The sequence below is a fragment of the Psammomys obesus genome, unplaced genomic scaffold, assembly GCF_907164565.1.
Source record: "Psammomys obesus unplaced genomic scaffold, mPsaObe1.curated_primary_1811, whole genome shotgun sequence".
Taxonomy (NCBI): Eukaryota; Metazoa; Chordata; class Mammalia; order Rodentia; family Muridae; genus Psammomys; species Psammomys obesus.
The window spans coordinates 1751645-1768743 of NW_026596452.1; the positions used below are offsets into that span (position 1 = coordinate 1751645).

The following is a 17099-nucleotide window of genomic DNA, read 5'->3' on the forward strand; positions in this document are numbered from 1 at the left end:
TATACAATCAGAAAAAAAAATTATGGAATATTGTCGACTGAAGCTGAATATACTACATTTTAAAAATTCCAGATACGGTTCATTATAAAATATTTTTATAAAACTACAAAGGGAAATGACAAAACTGAAGCTTTGAAGAAGGAAGGTATGTAAAAGATCAACTATTTTGCAGCCAAATAATTATTCGTTCTAAAGGGCTGGCTGTCCCATACACTAGAAGATTCTTTATTTTTACTTATTAATTTTTGGTTTATTGAGGTAGGGTTTCTCTGTTTTGTTGTGGACATTTTGGTTTATGATATGTAAGTATGTTTTTGTTACAATTCTGAGTTGGGGGGGGTTTAGTTTGTCCACACCGGTTAAGTGTAGTGCAGAGTGTGGTCTTTGCCAGTGGAATTAGTTCAATTCTGAGGACTTTGAGGGGTATAAATATGACAGCCCAGAGGAAGAAGCCTAGACTATTTGGAGGAGGATGGCTTGCTGCTGGTTCGTCCTGCTGCATTTGCTGTTTGCTGATTTGCTGGTTACCTGGACTTCTGGATGACTGATATATATATTGTCCCTAACAGAATCCTATGACCCTACCCAGCAGGGAGTAGTAGAGAAAATTTCGCCCCCTACCTCCACTAACCCTCTTAAACAGTGTTGGAGATGGCGGGTGGGTTGAAGGGAAGTAGAAGCATTTAATAACCCTAAATAAAAGAGGTTTGTTAAAAACCTCAACACTGTGTAGCTTTGGGTGTCTTGGATTTGCCTTGTAGGCCAGGCTGGTCTCGAACTCACAGAGATCCACCTGCCTCTGCCTCCCTGGAAGATTCTTTTTTTTTATTTTTAAGCAGAATTACTAATGTCCCTAATATCCACCAATGACCAGTACCACAGTTTCCCTTGTCCCCCAAGAAAAACTAATTCCATTCAACCCCCTTACCAAAGACAGCACATAATGGGAGATACGAAGCTTGTAATGAGCTGGAAGGTGCTATTCATGCTACCAAAGGAGAAAAGTAATTATCAACCTCACACAGCTGTAAACCGTGCAATCTACAATAATAATTGGGTGTAACAGTGGCACAAACATATTGAAAATAACCAACCACTTTCTGATTGGATTGAAGGTCCACTCTACAATTTGAAACTCAAACCCACCACTTTATTGGGACCAAGATCCTATGACAGATTGTAGATCCTAGGAAAAAGAACATTACTCTACTAAATGAATATAGTATTAAACTGAGTCTTATTGACTTATTGTTATACCCATATATATTACTACTGCACCTATCAACCTTCATCAGAGAAGCTTCTATTTATAATAGATGGTAATTAACAGAGAACGTCAAGTGGTCAAATTACAGAGACTAAGAGTGAAAATGCCCACTCCTAAACAGGCATTTATATTATGCCTTCTCCTCCCAAGGCTCAAGAATCATTGTGGGTGGGGGAAGGCAGAATATAACCAAAACAACCTGTAGGAAATTCTCAAAGTAAAAATGAAAAAAAAAAGGAGAAAACTGAAGTCTCAAAAGGGTTATATATGAATCACCTAAAATTCTACAAAACTTATCTGACATCTTATCTAAATTTGAATCTTTTAGTATCTAGTACACTGATTTTTCCAATATACAGAGAAAGGCAAAATGAATTAGGAACAATCTATCAATACATATATAAAGAGTATATAACACATCATCCCTGAACAAATTCTGACAGTTGATGTCTCTTTCCAGAAAATTCAATAATACTGTACTCACTTTAAATGAATGTAAAATTTCAAGTGAAATTGTGACTTGAGGTCTACTACTATAATCAAAAGGTAGAAATGAGGAACGATCATTCATGAGAAATAGTTCAATAACAAAAAGTAGTATCTAGTAGGATGCTTAAAACAACAACAACAAACAAAAAAAAAACAAACTAGTAGAGGAACATCTGGGTTGTTTCCAGATTCTGGCTATTAGGAATAAAGCTGATACAAACATGGTTGAGCAAATTTCCTAGTTGTATACTTGAACATATTTTAGATATATGCCTAGCAGAAGTACAGCTGGATCTTGATGTAGGATTATTGCTAATTTTCTGAGAAAGCACCAGATTGATTTCCAAAGTGGTTGCACAAGTTTAAATTCCAACCAGCAACGGAGGACGGTTCCCCTTTGTCCACATACTCTGTAGCATGTGTTGTCACTTGAGTTTTTGATCTTAGCCATTCTGATGGGTGAAAGGTTAAATCTCAGGGTGGTTTTGATTTGCATTTCCCTGATGACTAAGGATGTGGAGCATTTCTTAAGTGTTTCTCTGCCATCTATATTCCTCTATTGAGAATTGTGTTTACTTCTGTACTCTAGCTTTTAATTGGATTACTTGGTTTGCTGGTGTTTAACTTCTTGAGTTGTTTATATATTTTGGATATTAGCACAATGTCGGATATAGGGTTGGTGAAGACCGTTTCTCAATCTGTAGGCTGTTGCTTTGTTTTGCTGACAGTATCCTTTGCTTTACAGATGCTTTTCAGTGTCATGAGGTCCCATTTATTGATTGTTCATCTTAGAGCCTGTGCTGTTGGTATTCTGTTCAGGAAGTTGTCTCCTGTATCAGGTTTAATGTGTCTAGTTTTATGTAATATAGGATAAACATAGTAAAATCTGTACACCTAAAGAAGCTACGTAAGAAGGAGGACCCTGGGTAAGATGATCAATCCTCACTCAAAAATGAAGATGGGATGGACATCAGAAGAGGGAGAAAAGAGGGAACAGGACAGGAGCCTACCACAGACGGCCTCTGAAAGACTACCCAGCAGAGTATCAAAGCAGAGGCTGAGTCTCATAGACAAACTTTAGGAAGAGTGCAGGGAATCTTATGAGAGAAGGGGAAGATAAAAATACAAGAGTGCCACAAGGAGAGCAACAGAACCAAAGAATCTGGGTACAGTGGTCTTTTCTGAGACTGATACTCCAACCAAGGACCATTCATGGAGATAATGTAGAACCCCTGCAGAGATGTAGCCCATGCAGTTCAGTGTCCTGTGGGTTCCCTAGTAATGGGAACAGGGACTGTATCTGACATGAACTAAGTGGCTGGCTCTTTGATCACCTCCCCCTGAGAGGAAGAAGCCTTAAGAGGCCACAGAAGAAAACAATGAAGCCAGTCCTGATGAGACCTGATAGGCTAGGGTCAGATGAAAGGGGAGGAGGACTTGGGGATGGGCATAGGAGGCGTTGAAGGAGGGGCTACACCTGGGAAACAAAGTGAATCAAATGTAATTAATAAAAATAAATAAATATAAGTATAAAAAGAAAAAAAAGAATTTTAAACAGGACAAAAATGGTCTGTATTGTTATGAAGGACACCATAAGGAGTACTGCTTAAGCTGTCCTCATATGTTACTTCTTTATTCAATTATAGAAATAGTTTCACAGAGGTATTAACAGGGTCAACTAAATACTGATATAAAAAATTGTAGAAATTCAGGTTAAACAAAAATCGAAAACAAGAAACGTCATCATAAGATGGGGCTTTGCTATGAGAAAACTATTGTACTTAAATGTTTCTTTTATCATTTGTCTTTCAAGAATCTTTATTATAATCTACTTAAAAGAAAAAATATATTGTTCAAGGCATAAAATGTAAACATTTGAGGATGTAATTAAAATCTCCTAGCTATAACTATCAACAACAAAATATAATTATCTGGTTAAGTCTCACCTTCCAAGGAAATACCAGGACTGGCCAGAATTTGGATCTGCTTCCAAGGACTTCTGGAGATACTGAATAGCATAACTTTCCTTGGTGGCTTTATCTCCCAGGAGATCCACAGTGTGATGCATCCAACCTTTAAAACATTAACATACATTATATAATAGTTCTATTTTTAAGAATACAAAGCAGAAAGTTAACGAAAACCTTTTCCATTAATGTGTTATTGATCTACTTCAGAACACACATTCTGATATTTTAGAACAGCTAATTCTTGCAATAAGAAAGTTTTTCTCATATGAATACATGAATAGCTTTTAAGAGAAGTTAATGAGTTTAAAAACAATCACTTAACACCTAAGAGTAGATTACAATCTTCAGATAACCCCAATAATCTACCCTTAATCAAACATGTCTACTTTAAAAGTGCACACTATCAAAGTTATAAATAATATAGCTATATTGGCTATTAGTAGTCATTATCTCATACTGATACAAAGAACTTAATGTCATAAATACTATTCCACATAAAAAATTAAGTGCAAATAAGATATTCTATTAGACCAACATTTATTTTCAAGGTATAAATGTAAAATAAATAACTAATGATAGTTCAGATTAACATACACACACAATCCCACCTTCTTAGGTAAACAAATTCATAATGTATGTAAAATAAAAATAATTAACAATTATAAAATACTTAAGTTTGAAAATTAGAACTATTAAGAAAACTCTTTTATTCAAATGTTAGGAGTACCATGAAATACCTAATAAATAAACTTTTCTAAGAACATGATCAGGGAGCTGAAGGAGGCTCAGAAGTTAAGAGCACTGTCTACGGTTTTGTTTGTTGTTTATTTTTAAAAGAACCTGGACTCAATTCCCATCACAGATATGGTGGCTTACAATCTTCTGTAATTACAATTCCAGGGGCTCCTATGACTCATACTTAATTTCCTTCCTTATGTTCCTTCCCTTTCTTACTTTTTTTGGTTTGTTGAGTCCTGGGTGGCCTAAACTAGGCTAGCCATGAACTCAGATATGTGTCAGATTTTCTCCCCCTGCCCCCCAATGCTGGGATTAAAGGCACATATGATTGGCCTGATGACATCTTGTGGCCTTGGAGGGCACCAGGCATGCCCTCCATGCCACTTACAGAAATAAGTGTAAGCAAAAAAAACATACACATAAAGTAATTAAAAAATTAAAAAAAAGAGATAACTTAGTAAGTAGTTAATTAAGCAAAAAACACATCTGAGAATACTATATTCTAAATCTTTGAAAATGGGTAAGATCAATTTTGTTAAGTTTCCCAATAGATCACATTTCAATTGTAAATCCCTCCAATAAGCTTTGTTCTTTATACATAGCATATGAAAAAAACAAGCACTCTTGGTTTTTGGCACTTGTTTATGTACATACAGCTATCTTAAAGGAATCCAGGTACCATGTTTTATCAAAATTTTAAGAAACAACAGGAAGGAAGGGAAGACAGAAATCAAACCATGCATCCTACCTCTTTCCTTCTATTACTAGTAAGAACAAGATGAGCGTGGGGATGACATGTTTCACCAGGCAAAAGTGTTTGTTGTGCAAGCCTGAGCACATAAATTCACTCCCTGGTAGAAAAAGAGGACAGACTCCTGAAAGATATAGATGTCCTCTGACTGCCACAGGTGTGAACATGGCACCTGTGTGGCTGCAAGTGTATGGTGTCCCCACCACCAATAATAAATTAATTAAAAAATAAAAAAAAAAAAAAAACAGGATCTAAAGAAATGGGAGTCTAGCAGACTGTCTAGACTAGTCTGTTCCTGGTCCAGAACAGAAAGCAAGATGCTAAGAAGTAAATATAATTAGACAAAATCATGAGTTTACTTTTATATTCTAAAATTTAACAAGCCATTGTCAGAAGTCAGGTGATTGATGATTTAATACAATAAAACTACAATATTTTAAATTATAAATTAATATATTAATAAATATATAATTAATAATTATATAATATATATTAGACAGATAGGAAGGACATACATATCTTCTATGAATTAAAAAATGTATGAAAAACTGAATTAGAAATAAGATGTATAAAAACAGTTATATTCATGTAGTACATGAAAGGTGAATAATTTTGAAAACATTAAACTTGTTTTTTCCTAATTAAAAATTCAAAAACATTTTCACTAAACTAGCAACATGCCTAAATTTAAAGATAAATATTCATATTACTCAAATGCTGTAATGCACTAAAAATAAGTATTTTGATACTTTTTTTCCCCAATTATTTCAAGATACTTTATTTTCAAAATGGGTCACAACATAAGCTTTTGGCCCATTCTGCCAACGTACAAGCTACAAATGCTTGCTCAGCAGCTGAGGGGCACTCGTTAGTATCAGTATCATGTCTGAAAAGTGAATAAAAATCCATATAAAACTAATATTCAAAGTTTCCATAGGAACACAGGTAAGTGTGACCCCCATCTTCTAGCCATCCATTCTGCATTGGTGCCAACCCTACTCTTACAAAGACATACCAGAACTAGCAGTAATTAAGTTAAATGGTCCCCTCAAATCCCTCAACTTGAGCTAAACTTGCAGGTAAGAGCTACAAGAACAGCATCTACACGTTGATACTAGTGGAAGCACAGGCTGCTGGGTGACAGTCTAAGTTGCTCTCCTGGGCACAAGACATGGGCAGAGTGCCAGCATCCTGCTCCTCCACTTCCGGCAGGAAGCCATGGCTCTGGATCTGCTTCATGAGTTGCGACATTGGCCATGACATTACGTAGTAGATGATCGGCTTCTGGAACCCATTGAAAGTAGAAGCAGTAGCAACGGTGTATGCACCCATGTTCTCAAAGAGCATCCAATCACCCACATGCATTTCAGGCAGGTGACAGCATTCAACGATCCAATCAAGGGCATCGAAAGTTGGCCCCCAGATGCTGGACGAGTAATGCTTCTCACCTGGCTTGGGTCTCTTGTACAGCAGGGCCTTCACACGTGCATGATCATAAAGAATGCAGTTCAATGAGCCATATACTCCATCATTCACATAATACATGAAGGTTTCCTCATTTGACTCATCTTCATCATCAGAGCCAGTCTGCTCCTTCCATACGTTTTTTTTTTTTTGGCAATAATATTGACTGCAAGAGTGAAAGCTGATGCGACGTAGTATTTGCTTGGCTCAGATATGATTCTCACTCCAGAATCAGATGGAAAGTACTTGTCCAGAGCTGGGTTGATTACACCGGAGATCTCTTCAAATTTAAGCTTCGTATCTTCAGATCCAGGAAAGCCACCACCAATATCAAGCAGATACATGCTGAGAAACCAAGTTCTGCTCCTATGTCAAAGACACAGCGGGCAACCGACACGGCCTGCACGAAGGTCTCAGGATCAGTACATCCACTGCCCACATGGAAGCTGACACTAATGACATCAATATTAGCTCCTTCACCCGTTCCAAGAGAAGCCTGCTGGTTTTGAGTGTGGCACCAAACTTAACACTGAGGCAACAAACTGCTTTGGAATTGTCAGTGGCAACCCGCAAAACCAACATTGGGTGTGCTCTGGCGACTTTCATCAACTCAATTTCACTGTCAAAAGTCATCATCTGGACTCCATTACTGGCAGCATAATTGATTTGAGACACTTGTTTACAAGGATTTGCATAGATAATCCTCTCTGGAGGCACCCCAAGCCCCTGCACCAACTGTATTTCAGTCTTACTTGCACAGTCAAATCGTGCCCCAATGGCAGCTAGAGTGCTCACTATAGCTCTGCTGTCATTACACTTGACTGCATAAAAGGGAGTGACACGAGGAAGAACTTTTAGCCATCTTAGATGCTTCTTTAGAATGTCTCCAAGGTCCACAACATAAAAAAACATCTTTATCATCAGAGGAAGAAACTTCATTAATTTTTTGGTCCAGGATGTCCTTGGCAGTAAAAGCCTTCATCGAGGATATGGCAGGCAAACTCTTTCTTAGTAAAGCTATTCATGGTTCTTGAGCCTACAGAAAACCTAGAGATGGAATGAAACTATTGCCAGCTCCTCACACAAGGAAAGTTATTCAGGAACTCTGAATATTGTCTCCTTGGAGCCGTGGCAACGTTCTCACAGCGCTAGGGCACCGCTGGCCGGCCCCATGGAGACGCTGCAGCCGCCGCACCCAGGGGAGCGCCTGGATGCCCGCCGGGCCCGGTCAGCTGCCTCATTGAGCCTGCTGCAGATGCCAGCCCGAGGTGGGGCCAAGCTGCTGGCTGACCAGCTGCAGGGACTGACCATATTTTGATACTTTTATAAAATAGGTAATTCAAGTAAATTTAAAATTAAAATATAAAAACAAAGGTTTCATATGTAGGTATGATGGTTTCAAAGAGATGAAGCCTTGGTTATTTGAATACTTGGTCTCGTTTTGTGACACTGTTTGGGTAGGATTAAAAAAGTGTCACCTCTCTAGAGGAAGTATGTCATTAGGGTAGGTTTTGAGATTTCCAAAGCTCCCTGCCATCATTCTCAGTTAATGCTCTCTATCTCTCCCCCCCCCAACCCCTCATTTATGGTTGGAGGTATGTGCTCTCAGCTGTTCCTGCCAACATGCCTGCTTGCTGCCATGACATAATAGGTTCTTATCATTCTAGAGCCAAAAGCCCAAAATGAACCCTTCTTTCTATAAATTGCCTTGGTAATGGTGTTTGATCACAACAACAGACAAATAACTAGTACATTGGGCAAAATATTCAAGAATTATACTATAGAGACTGTAAGATGGGAAATGCTTGAGAGAAGATTCAGATTAACTTTTACCAACTCTGAAAAAAATAATAGAAAAACACATAAGACAACATTTACATACCCAATTGTTGTAAGACAGTTGCTTTTACTTGAGCAGAAAGGTTTTCTGTCTGCAAAAGTTGCTCATAAGCTTCTTTTGCAGAATGATACTTCCTCTAAAGAGCAGAAAAATATATTTAGAGAAAAATAAAACCAATACAACTTTTAAAAAACATCCAATATATTAGGAATTATATAATATTTACTATGGTTTGGGACAGTTGAAAGAAAAAGAAAAAGAAAAAAAAAAAAAAAAAAAAAAATTGGATTCTATTACTGATGTGCTTTTTTAAAAATTTTTAAACATTAGACAGGTTCAAATAGGCATGTTTCATTGTACCTAATGCTAGTAACAGAATCCACTATAACAAAGTATTACTAAAATATGAACTTTTCCAACCTTTGCCAACACCCAATAGCTAAAATAATTTCAACTTATTTAATAATATAAATTATCTCAATTTTACTTAATAACATTAATGAAACCACAGTACTCCTTCCAAGGGTATAATTTGCCTGCTTAGCAACAAGTTTCCAAGCAACTCAATAACACATAACATATGCAAAAGAAAAAAAAATGTTGTAATAAAATGACGGGTGCAAAAGTAATTATAAAATATTTGTAACACCTATAATTGGAGTATTTTTCAAGTTCCATAGACAAGTCTCTAAATGCAACCATTTACCCACAGGACTCTTCTCAAAGTTTTAGCATGACCAAAAGCAATTAACACAACAGTCATAAAGTTTTAAAACAACTCCTTCAAAGCAAAAGGGCCACAAAATAAGAAGCTTGCAAACATGGCCTTTAAATTATACTTTGTATAACAGTTTGCAGTAGCTTTTATTCTTATTAATACTATTATTTAAATGCCTGAACAAAATAAACCTTAAAAACCTGAAGTGCAAAAATACAAAACTGCCTTTGTGAATGACAGGCAAATCACTTGACCTATGATCTGAAATCTACAAATTAACTAATTATAAAAGTTAATGTATAATCAATCTATAGAATCATTCTAAATATCAAATGAAATTCATATGTATTATTGGAAACTAAGGAACTATATAATATAAATACATTATTTTAAAATTGGGGGAGAATTTTAGACAACTGCACATTGAGATTATCAGCACTTACTAACTGAACTTCTAATTCATAAGTTCAACTAATTCCTAACATATTTATCTTAGGTAGTCTACACAAGTTAAATAGGCAGTAGTTAAGTAGGATATAGGCCAACCTACTAAATCATCAACCAAAAAGAAAATATTGAACATCTAACCATAATGGAAATGATTGGAGCTACAATTTAGTTTAAAGACTAAAGACAGAAAAATATACTACATCATACTGTGTATAGTGATAGAATATTTTGGAGAAAAATGTGCAAACGTTTAGAAGACTGAGTAGAAAATTCAGAGACTGCTAAGTCAGTATAAGATGACTAGATGTATCCTAAGATAATGGAACAAGGAACTATCTCAACTAATATAATCAAATTTATATCTTAGAAAGACTGCACCTTTGTGAACTATCTCAATGTTATTACACGCCCCCAAAACTAGAAATATAAAACAATGACACTCAAAAATGTTAGCTTCCTATCAAGACACTTTTTTTTTTTTTGGGGGGGGGGGGTTCATATCACATCCAAAACAATGATGGTGGCATTAAAGGATTAATATAAAGACAAAAGTACAAAGAAAAAAATGCAAGAGTTCTTTGTTGAGATGGGAATTCACTGATTATGGTGAAAACAATATAAGCACAAGTAAAAATACTGAGTTAACGAAACAACTACAATCCCAGCCTGAGGAGGCTAAGGCAGAAGGATAGTAAAGTGGAGGCAAACCTAGACTGCATTGAAAGATCATGTCTCAAAACAATAAAAAATAAATAAAAATTTAAATTAAAAGTTTGGAGAGATGGTTGTTTATTGCTCTTAAAGAGGACTGGGAACTTGTTTTCTGTACCCACATCAGGTGGATCACAACTGCCTATAAATCCAAGGGCACCTGCGCACAAGTGCCCATAAACTCATGCAGGAATACATGCACACAGTGACTGATAAAGAAAATCATTTAAAAGCAACATATTATAATAAGCATCTACAACAGAATGAAGCATTCTCCACCACAAGAGAAATATTAAATATAACTGTTTGAACTACAAATCAAGTTTATAGAAAAGACATAAGTGATTCTTCTCTGGATATATCACGCTTCTGTGTAGCAGCTGATGAAGCAACACTTGACTCAACTTAATGAATATAAATATATATGTATGTAACATAATGCCCAAAATTGCATTAAATTATCTATATACATTTAATTTCATTAGTGCATGATATAAGTGATACTGTAATTTTTTTAACTTAGGTAATTAAAACACTTACCTGGGTTTCATATAAGTGGGCAATGTGAAAATGAACTGCAAAGGATGATAAAAAACAAAAAACAAGTCAGTAACAATACAGTAAGGTTTGGGACAAATTAGGCAAGAATAACCAAAAAGAAAAGAAACATGATTTATAGTTCATAGATGAAATAATATGAACATACTTTTACTTGCTTTTAATAAAATATACACAAACAATCATACTGAAGAAAACACAGGATAAGATACCGTATTTGTCACTGCTGATCACTGTGTAAGATTTGTTAATTATTATTAGTGTTAGTAGCTATAGCAAGTGAGCATACACTTTATAAAGTTCAAAATGGCAACATTAAATAAATAGGGAAATCTTATGAAACTTATATTCCAAAACATAGTACTTGAAATTGAGTTATAAGTCAAATTTATATTAAAGTCAATATGAAACAGAAAACATATTAAAACAAAAGTCATCAGATTTTCCATACTATATTACACATAAACAATGCCCCTAATCCTAGCACAGAGGAGCTAGGTATTCAATTGTATCCTTCAACTCAACTCTTTGCTCTTCAACTTTTCACCTTCAAGTTAATATAACAATGTTTTTGAACTGTTCTTTTTCCACTTTTCCCTTTAAAAAGAAGGAACAAGGAGGAAGGAGGTGGAAGAGGAAACAGACAAGATAAAAGAATACACAAACAACTTACAGTAAAACAGCTATTTCCAGACACAAAATCCACTAAATAACTTGTTATTTTCATATAGTATTTGTCAGTTTCTCATGTATTTCAGAAATTTGATTTTTCAAGATATATTTTTTGAAATCTAGATCAAATTTAAAACATACTCTTCAATTATCCAATTGGATAATAAATGTACACACTAAAATATAAACACTGATAAACATATCAAGCCATCAAATTCAGGAAAAAATATCTATACAGAAAAAGAAAATAAAGAAAACCACTGTATCAAAACACACTTCAAAACAACTTTTTCTTTAAATAACTGTAAAATGTCACCTCAAACTTCATGTATGATATATCAAACTACTATAATAAAGTCAAAGTATTTCCAATAATTGTAACAGCACAAAGCATAATCATAAATATTTGCATATCTACTAAATAACTGACAAACACTATGTATAATTCCTCCAAGCCCTTTAAAATAAACTATTAAAAATCAAAAACAAACAAACAAACAAACAACCTTGTTCATCAGCCCACTTCACTACCTATCTGTTTCAGACAGACTGGTGACAATATTTAATTTAACAAGTTTGGTGTACAAGTAACCATAGCAACCAATAGTTATACTCAATGATTCTAGAAGAAATAAACTGTACAGAATTTGTTAATATGACTGTAAATATTAGTATCATTTTTGTAACAAACTATACTGAACACATGTATCAAAACGGGTTTAAGAGCTGGACATGGTAGTGCACACCTTTAATCCCAGCATTCGGAAAGTGAGTCCAAGTCCAGCCAGCCTGGCCTACAAAGTGAGTCCAGGACAACCAAGACTACACAGAGAAACCCCGTCTCAATAAACAAACAAATGAAGAAAAGAAAGAAAAAAGGTATTCAATACTTACTTTCAGCATTGGACAAAGTGCAGGGATTACAGTCAAGCAAAGCTAACTGAAAATGCTGCCAAAAGGAAGAACATAAAGTCAATGCAAAAAGTCATATGAATGGATCTTAAAATAGTTTTTGGGTATGTCAGATCTAACAAAATACTGAAATTATATTCTGCAAACAGAATATACTACCAATGAATGAGAATTATTTTAAACATCTACTGCTTTGCAACTGAGATAAATTTATTGTTTCTTGGGTTATCTTCTTGAAGTAGGTGAGAAGAGAATTTGGAAAATTGATCTTATCAAGTTATCATATGTATCTTTTTACTCATGAAAAAGCTTTAGATTTTAGGTATTCAAGTAAATAGGAAGTATTATAAAGCAATTTAAATACAATATATCTTTCTTATAAATTTATTTTGGGGAACAATCCTAAGGATCAAAGGCCAGCCTACTCTATAGAGTGAGTTCCAGAACAGCCAGGGCTACACAGGGCTCCTTCTTGGGGGGGAAGGGAAGGGTGTGTACACATTAGCAATACTGCTTGCCTTTTATTCTATGCCAGGAAATCTATTGTGGCTACAACACTAAATATAATGTTCACTGAAGGTTTTTGTTTTGTTTCATTTTAATTTTAACTTGTTAAGGGAATACAGAGAGCAAAATATAACTAGAGCTCACATGACCCCCCCCCCCCAAAAAAAAAAAAAAAAAAAAAAAAAAAAGGGAAAAACCCACCCCCCCCCCCCAAAAAAAAAAAAAAAAGATGATGAAAACAGGAATATGCTTCAGAAATACTTCAAGAAATACTTCAGGCTGAAGAACTTATTTTTATAGGGTCCTGAAAAACAGGGCTTTATGTAGTACCTTAGAGAAGAAAAGGTATGCTGGATGCTATTGTAAATCAAAGTATTGTTACAGACTTCTAAATGTATAACTTAAATTCTTTTGAAATTTTGACCTAAAACAAGTAAGAAAAATATAGGCTAAAAGTAATTTAAAATTTTGATCTCTGAAATTGGCTAAAGAAGGTCACATGTAACATTCTTGATTAAACTGATGTGACTAAAATCATCTTAAAGCCTTAAACTTAGTTCTTGTCAATCTTCAAACAGAGTTATGACTGCTCAAAAACAGACTACTGTATATTCATGACTTTCTAATAGCCAACAGATCCTGACTATGGTCACTAAAATGGGTTGGATGGGGGAGGGGGGCATTTTTCTTTAAAATTATGCCAGTCTGATTGCTTTAAAAAATTTCTTTAACAAAAAAAGAAAGAAAAAACACATTGTATACTACTACTATTCAAATTGTATTTCTAGGCACTCTTCTGGCTCTGGGCTTTGGCCTCTACCATCTGATATCCATTGGTTAATACAACTAAATATACTCAAATCACTTATCTCCATGCAGACAATTTTCACCTCCCAAATTCAAAACTGACTATTACTTTATCACTTATTTTAGTCAACAAACTAACTGTAGTAATTTGGATGTAAAATGTCCCCCAGAGGCTCATGTGTTTGACTGTGGCCCTCAGCAGGTGGCACTGTTTGAGAATCTTACTGAAGTAGTTCCTGCACCCTATGCACTCTTTGCCAACTGAGGTTTCTTTCCCCATGTCTTCTATGCCATGATGGGCTGCACCAACTCAAACTGTACACCAAACTAAGCCTTTCCTCCCCTGAATTGCTCCTTGTCATATATTTGACCACAGCTCCATCCACCCATCCCTTCATCTCTGAGAGTATGAAGATCCATCTCATAAGGCTCAATATGTGGCAATGAACACAACTTTATTTGTAGACCTCATCCTAGACTTAGTGATATTGTTACCAATAACAGACACTAGAGTATGACGGTCATTAAATAAAAAGTTCTAAATACAATGAACACTTGCCTTCCTCACTGTCTCAGTTTGTTACAATCAATTCTAAAGAATAGGGATTCTATGACATACCAATATTATGAAGAATCCTTTAGTGATGAATTTCTTCCCTAGTACCTTGCTATAGGCCAAATCCAACACTAAAACTTAAGTTTTAAAGCTTCCAACAAATTTTTCTAAAGTACTGGAGAACATGGGGAACTTTTCAATCACCTTTTCAAAAGGTAAATTAGGTGGGTGAGATAATCTCTAAGACCAGAACTTTTAAACTGTCAAAAGAAGTAAGATATGAACATCATGAAGAATGAGAACATATCACGTATGAAGAAGTAATCGTAATTGTCATTGTCTCCAGACAACTAAAATAACAAAAATGTAAGAGTAAAGTATCAATAAAAAAACATGGGTATTTTGAAATTTAACAATACGCATAAAATTAATAGCTAATATTCAAGTTCCTAGGAAATACTTTCTGAGTTCATAATTGCATGATTACATGAGACACTGTGTGCATCTACAATAATGAAAGGATGTATTCCACAAATTCAAAGGCGGTTTCTAGAAAGGAACTGAATATCTTGCCTTTGTTTATTTTTTCAGTGTTAATATATCAACATTTAAAACTGACAACAAAATTTTTAACCAGCTATTGTGGCTCACACCTGTAGTCCCAGCACTTACACCCTGAGAGCTTCTAGGCCAGAGAAGTCTTTACACAGGAAGATCAAAGCTAACCTGAGCTACATATCAAGACTATTAAAAAACAAACACACAAACAAAAAACAAAACAAGGGATTACTAAGTTTTATGTAGGATACAAGATCAAGTCAGACTACCAGAAATGAAACAGTTCCCAGTAAGGGTAAAAAGAATGTGAATTGCTTTTTTTTTGCATAAAAGTTTGGTGTTGAATATAAGACAAAGTGATGTACTAAGGCATTCAGAGAAACAATGAGATCAGCTTTTTTTAAACAAATTTATTTCCTAATTCTTGAGTCTACGTTGTAATTAGGCATTTAACATTTTATAACCTCTCCCACTTCATTATCTAACCATTTAAGAGATACTAATAGCTGGTAAAGTACCAGGTTTTCATTAAAAAAAAAAAAAAAAAAAGCATCATTTGAGTTCAACATATTTTAGTTCAACCTGTTTAATTCCTATCTTAACACATATTAACCCTTTCACTTGTTTGTCATCTTCAAATGTAAAATTATAAAAAGACGCTAGCAAGAATTCATAAGTTCTGATAATAATAATAATAATAAAGCAGTTGGGAGAGCCCCTTCAAAACCTCCCAAAATGAGCCAGTGAGATGGATCAATGGGTAAAAACCAATAACTTGACTTAAATCCCTGGGACCCACATAGTATACCACAAGTTGTCCTCTGACCCACAGGCACAGGACAGATCAATTAAATAAATTATAAAGACAGACAGATGATCAACCTGAATGCTCTTTTGGGTAGTTAGATTTATTTTCTTTTAAGTAGGTATGTGAATGTGAGAGTGGGAGTGGGGAGGGGGAAGAGAGAGAGAGAGAGAGAGAGAGAGAGAGAGAGAGAGAGAGAATATATGCATAGGTACACCCTGATGATAAAAGAGGAAAGAGAAGCTTACAGGTTATAACACCCAACATAGGTGCTAGGACCCAAATTCAGGTCCTCTGGAAAGGCAGAAAATGCTCTTAAGAACTAAGCCAGGTCCCTGGACCCAAAATTTCACAACTCGATATATTGTAATAGTATTTAAATATGTAAGCATTAGGATGTCTCCATTATCCTTATTGCATTAAACAGATGCACTGGCATTGACTGAATGAAGAACATGGATCTTGTTTTCATTTATTACTTTCAAATGCAAGAAATAATTTTAATAGCCCAGCAGGGTGTAGAAATGAGGGGCAGTATAGCAACTACCTGTCAGAATCAGTGCACTTTTTGATAAATGGCCATCATACACTACTTTACATGTCACTATCATTAACAGCATTAAAAAGCACTTAGATTTACTGAATTAGGTTAAACTGCAGTGAACTACAACTGGGGAAGGGTATTATCTGATATAGAAACAAACAAAAAGCCTTATCACCTGGAAATGAAAGTATTAGTTCATTCAGATAATAATAAACCACCTTACATTAAGAAATATGACTATCAAAAAAATATGACTATCACAAATTAAACACAGGAGGCCAATTTAATGGAAAAAAATAATGCCATGTGACTGAAAAATAAAGTCATTAACTTCAGATTTCTGAGAATAGGCAGACTGACAAAAGAGTTAAAATAAAACAGACACACACACAAAAATATACACACAACCAAGGAAGCTATGGTAGGACACACATATCATATATCATAGAACTTAGGAGATAGAGGCAGAAAGATCAAGAACTCAGGGCTAGAGACTGGAGAGATGGTTGAGCACTGGCTACTGTTTCAGAAGACTTAGATTTGATTACCTGCATTCATATAACAGCTCATAAACTTCTATAACTCTAGTCCCATGGGGATCTGATGTCCTCTTCTGCCCACCTTGGGCACCAGGCAAAAGTAGTATACAGATACACATGGTAGCAAAACACCCATATATATAAAATAATTTTTAAAAAAGGTCTGCTAGGTTCAAGTCTGGCATAGGTTACATGAGATCCTATTTCAAAACAGTGGGTTAAAAATAACCCACCATACCCAAA

General features: G+C 35.1%; 1 protein-coding gene and 1 pseudogene across 6 annotated transcripts in view; both read right to left on the reverse strand.

The window, feature by feature from the left end:
• Positions 1-17099, reverse strand: part of Kdm6a (lysine demethylase 6A) — a 122133-nt gene that overhangs the window by 41148 nt on the left and 63886 nt on the right. For all 6 annotated transcript variants that reach the window (XM_055598259.1, XM_055598261.1, XM_055598260.1 and 3 more), the window contains exons 7-10: positions 12523-12577; positions 10939-10973; positions 8562-8655; positions 3703-3829 (exon numbers count right to left, since the gene is read on the reverse strand). In XM_055598259.1, the coding sequence (XP_055454234.1) occupies positions 3703-3829; positions 8562-8655; positions 10939-10973; positions 12523-12577 (311 nt within the window). The remainder of the gene's footprint in view (positions 1-3702; positions 3830-8561; positions 8656-10938; positions 10974-12522; positions 12578-17099) is intronic.
• Positions 6098-7704, reverse strand: LOC129669882 (ornithine decarboxylase-like; annotated as a pseudogene).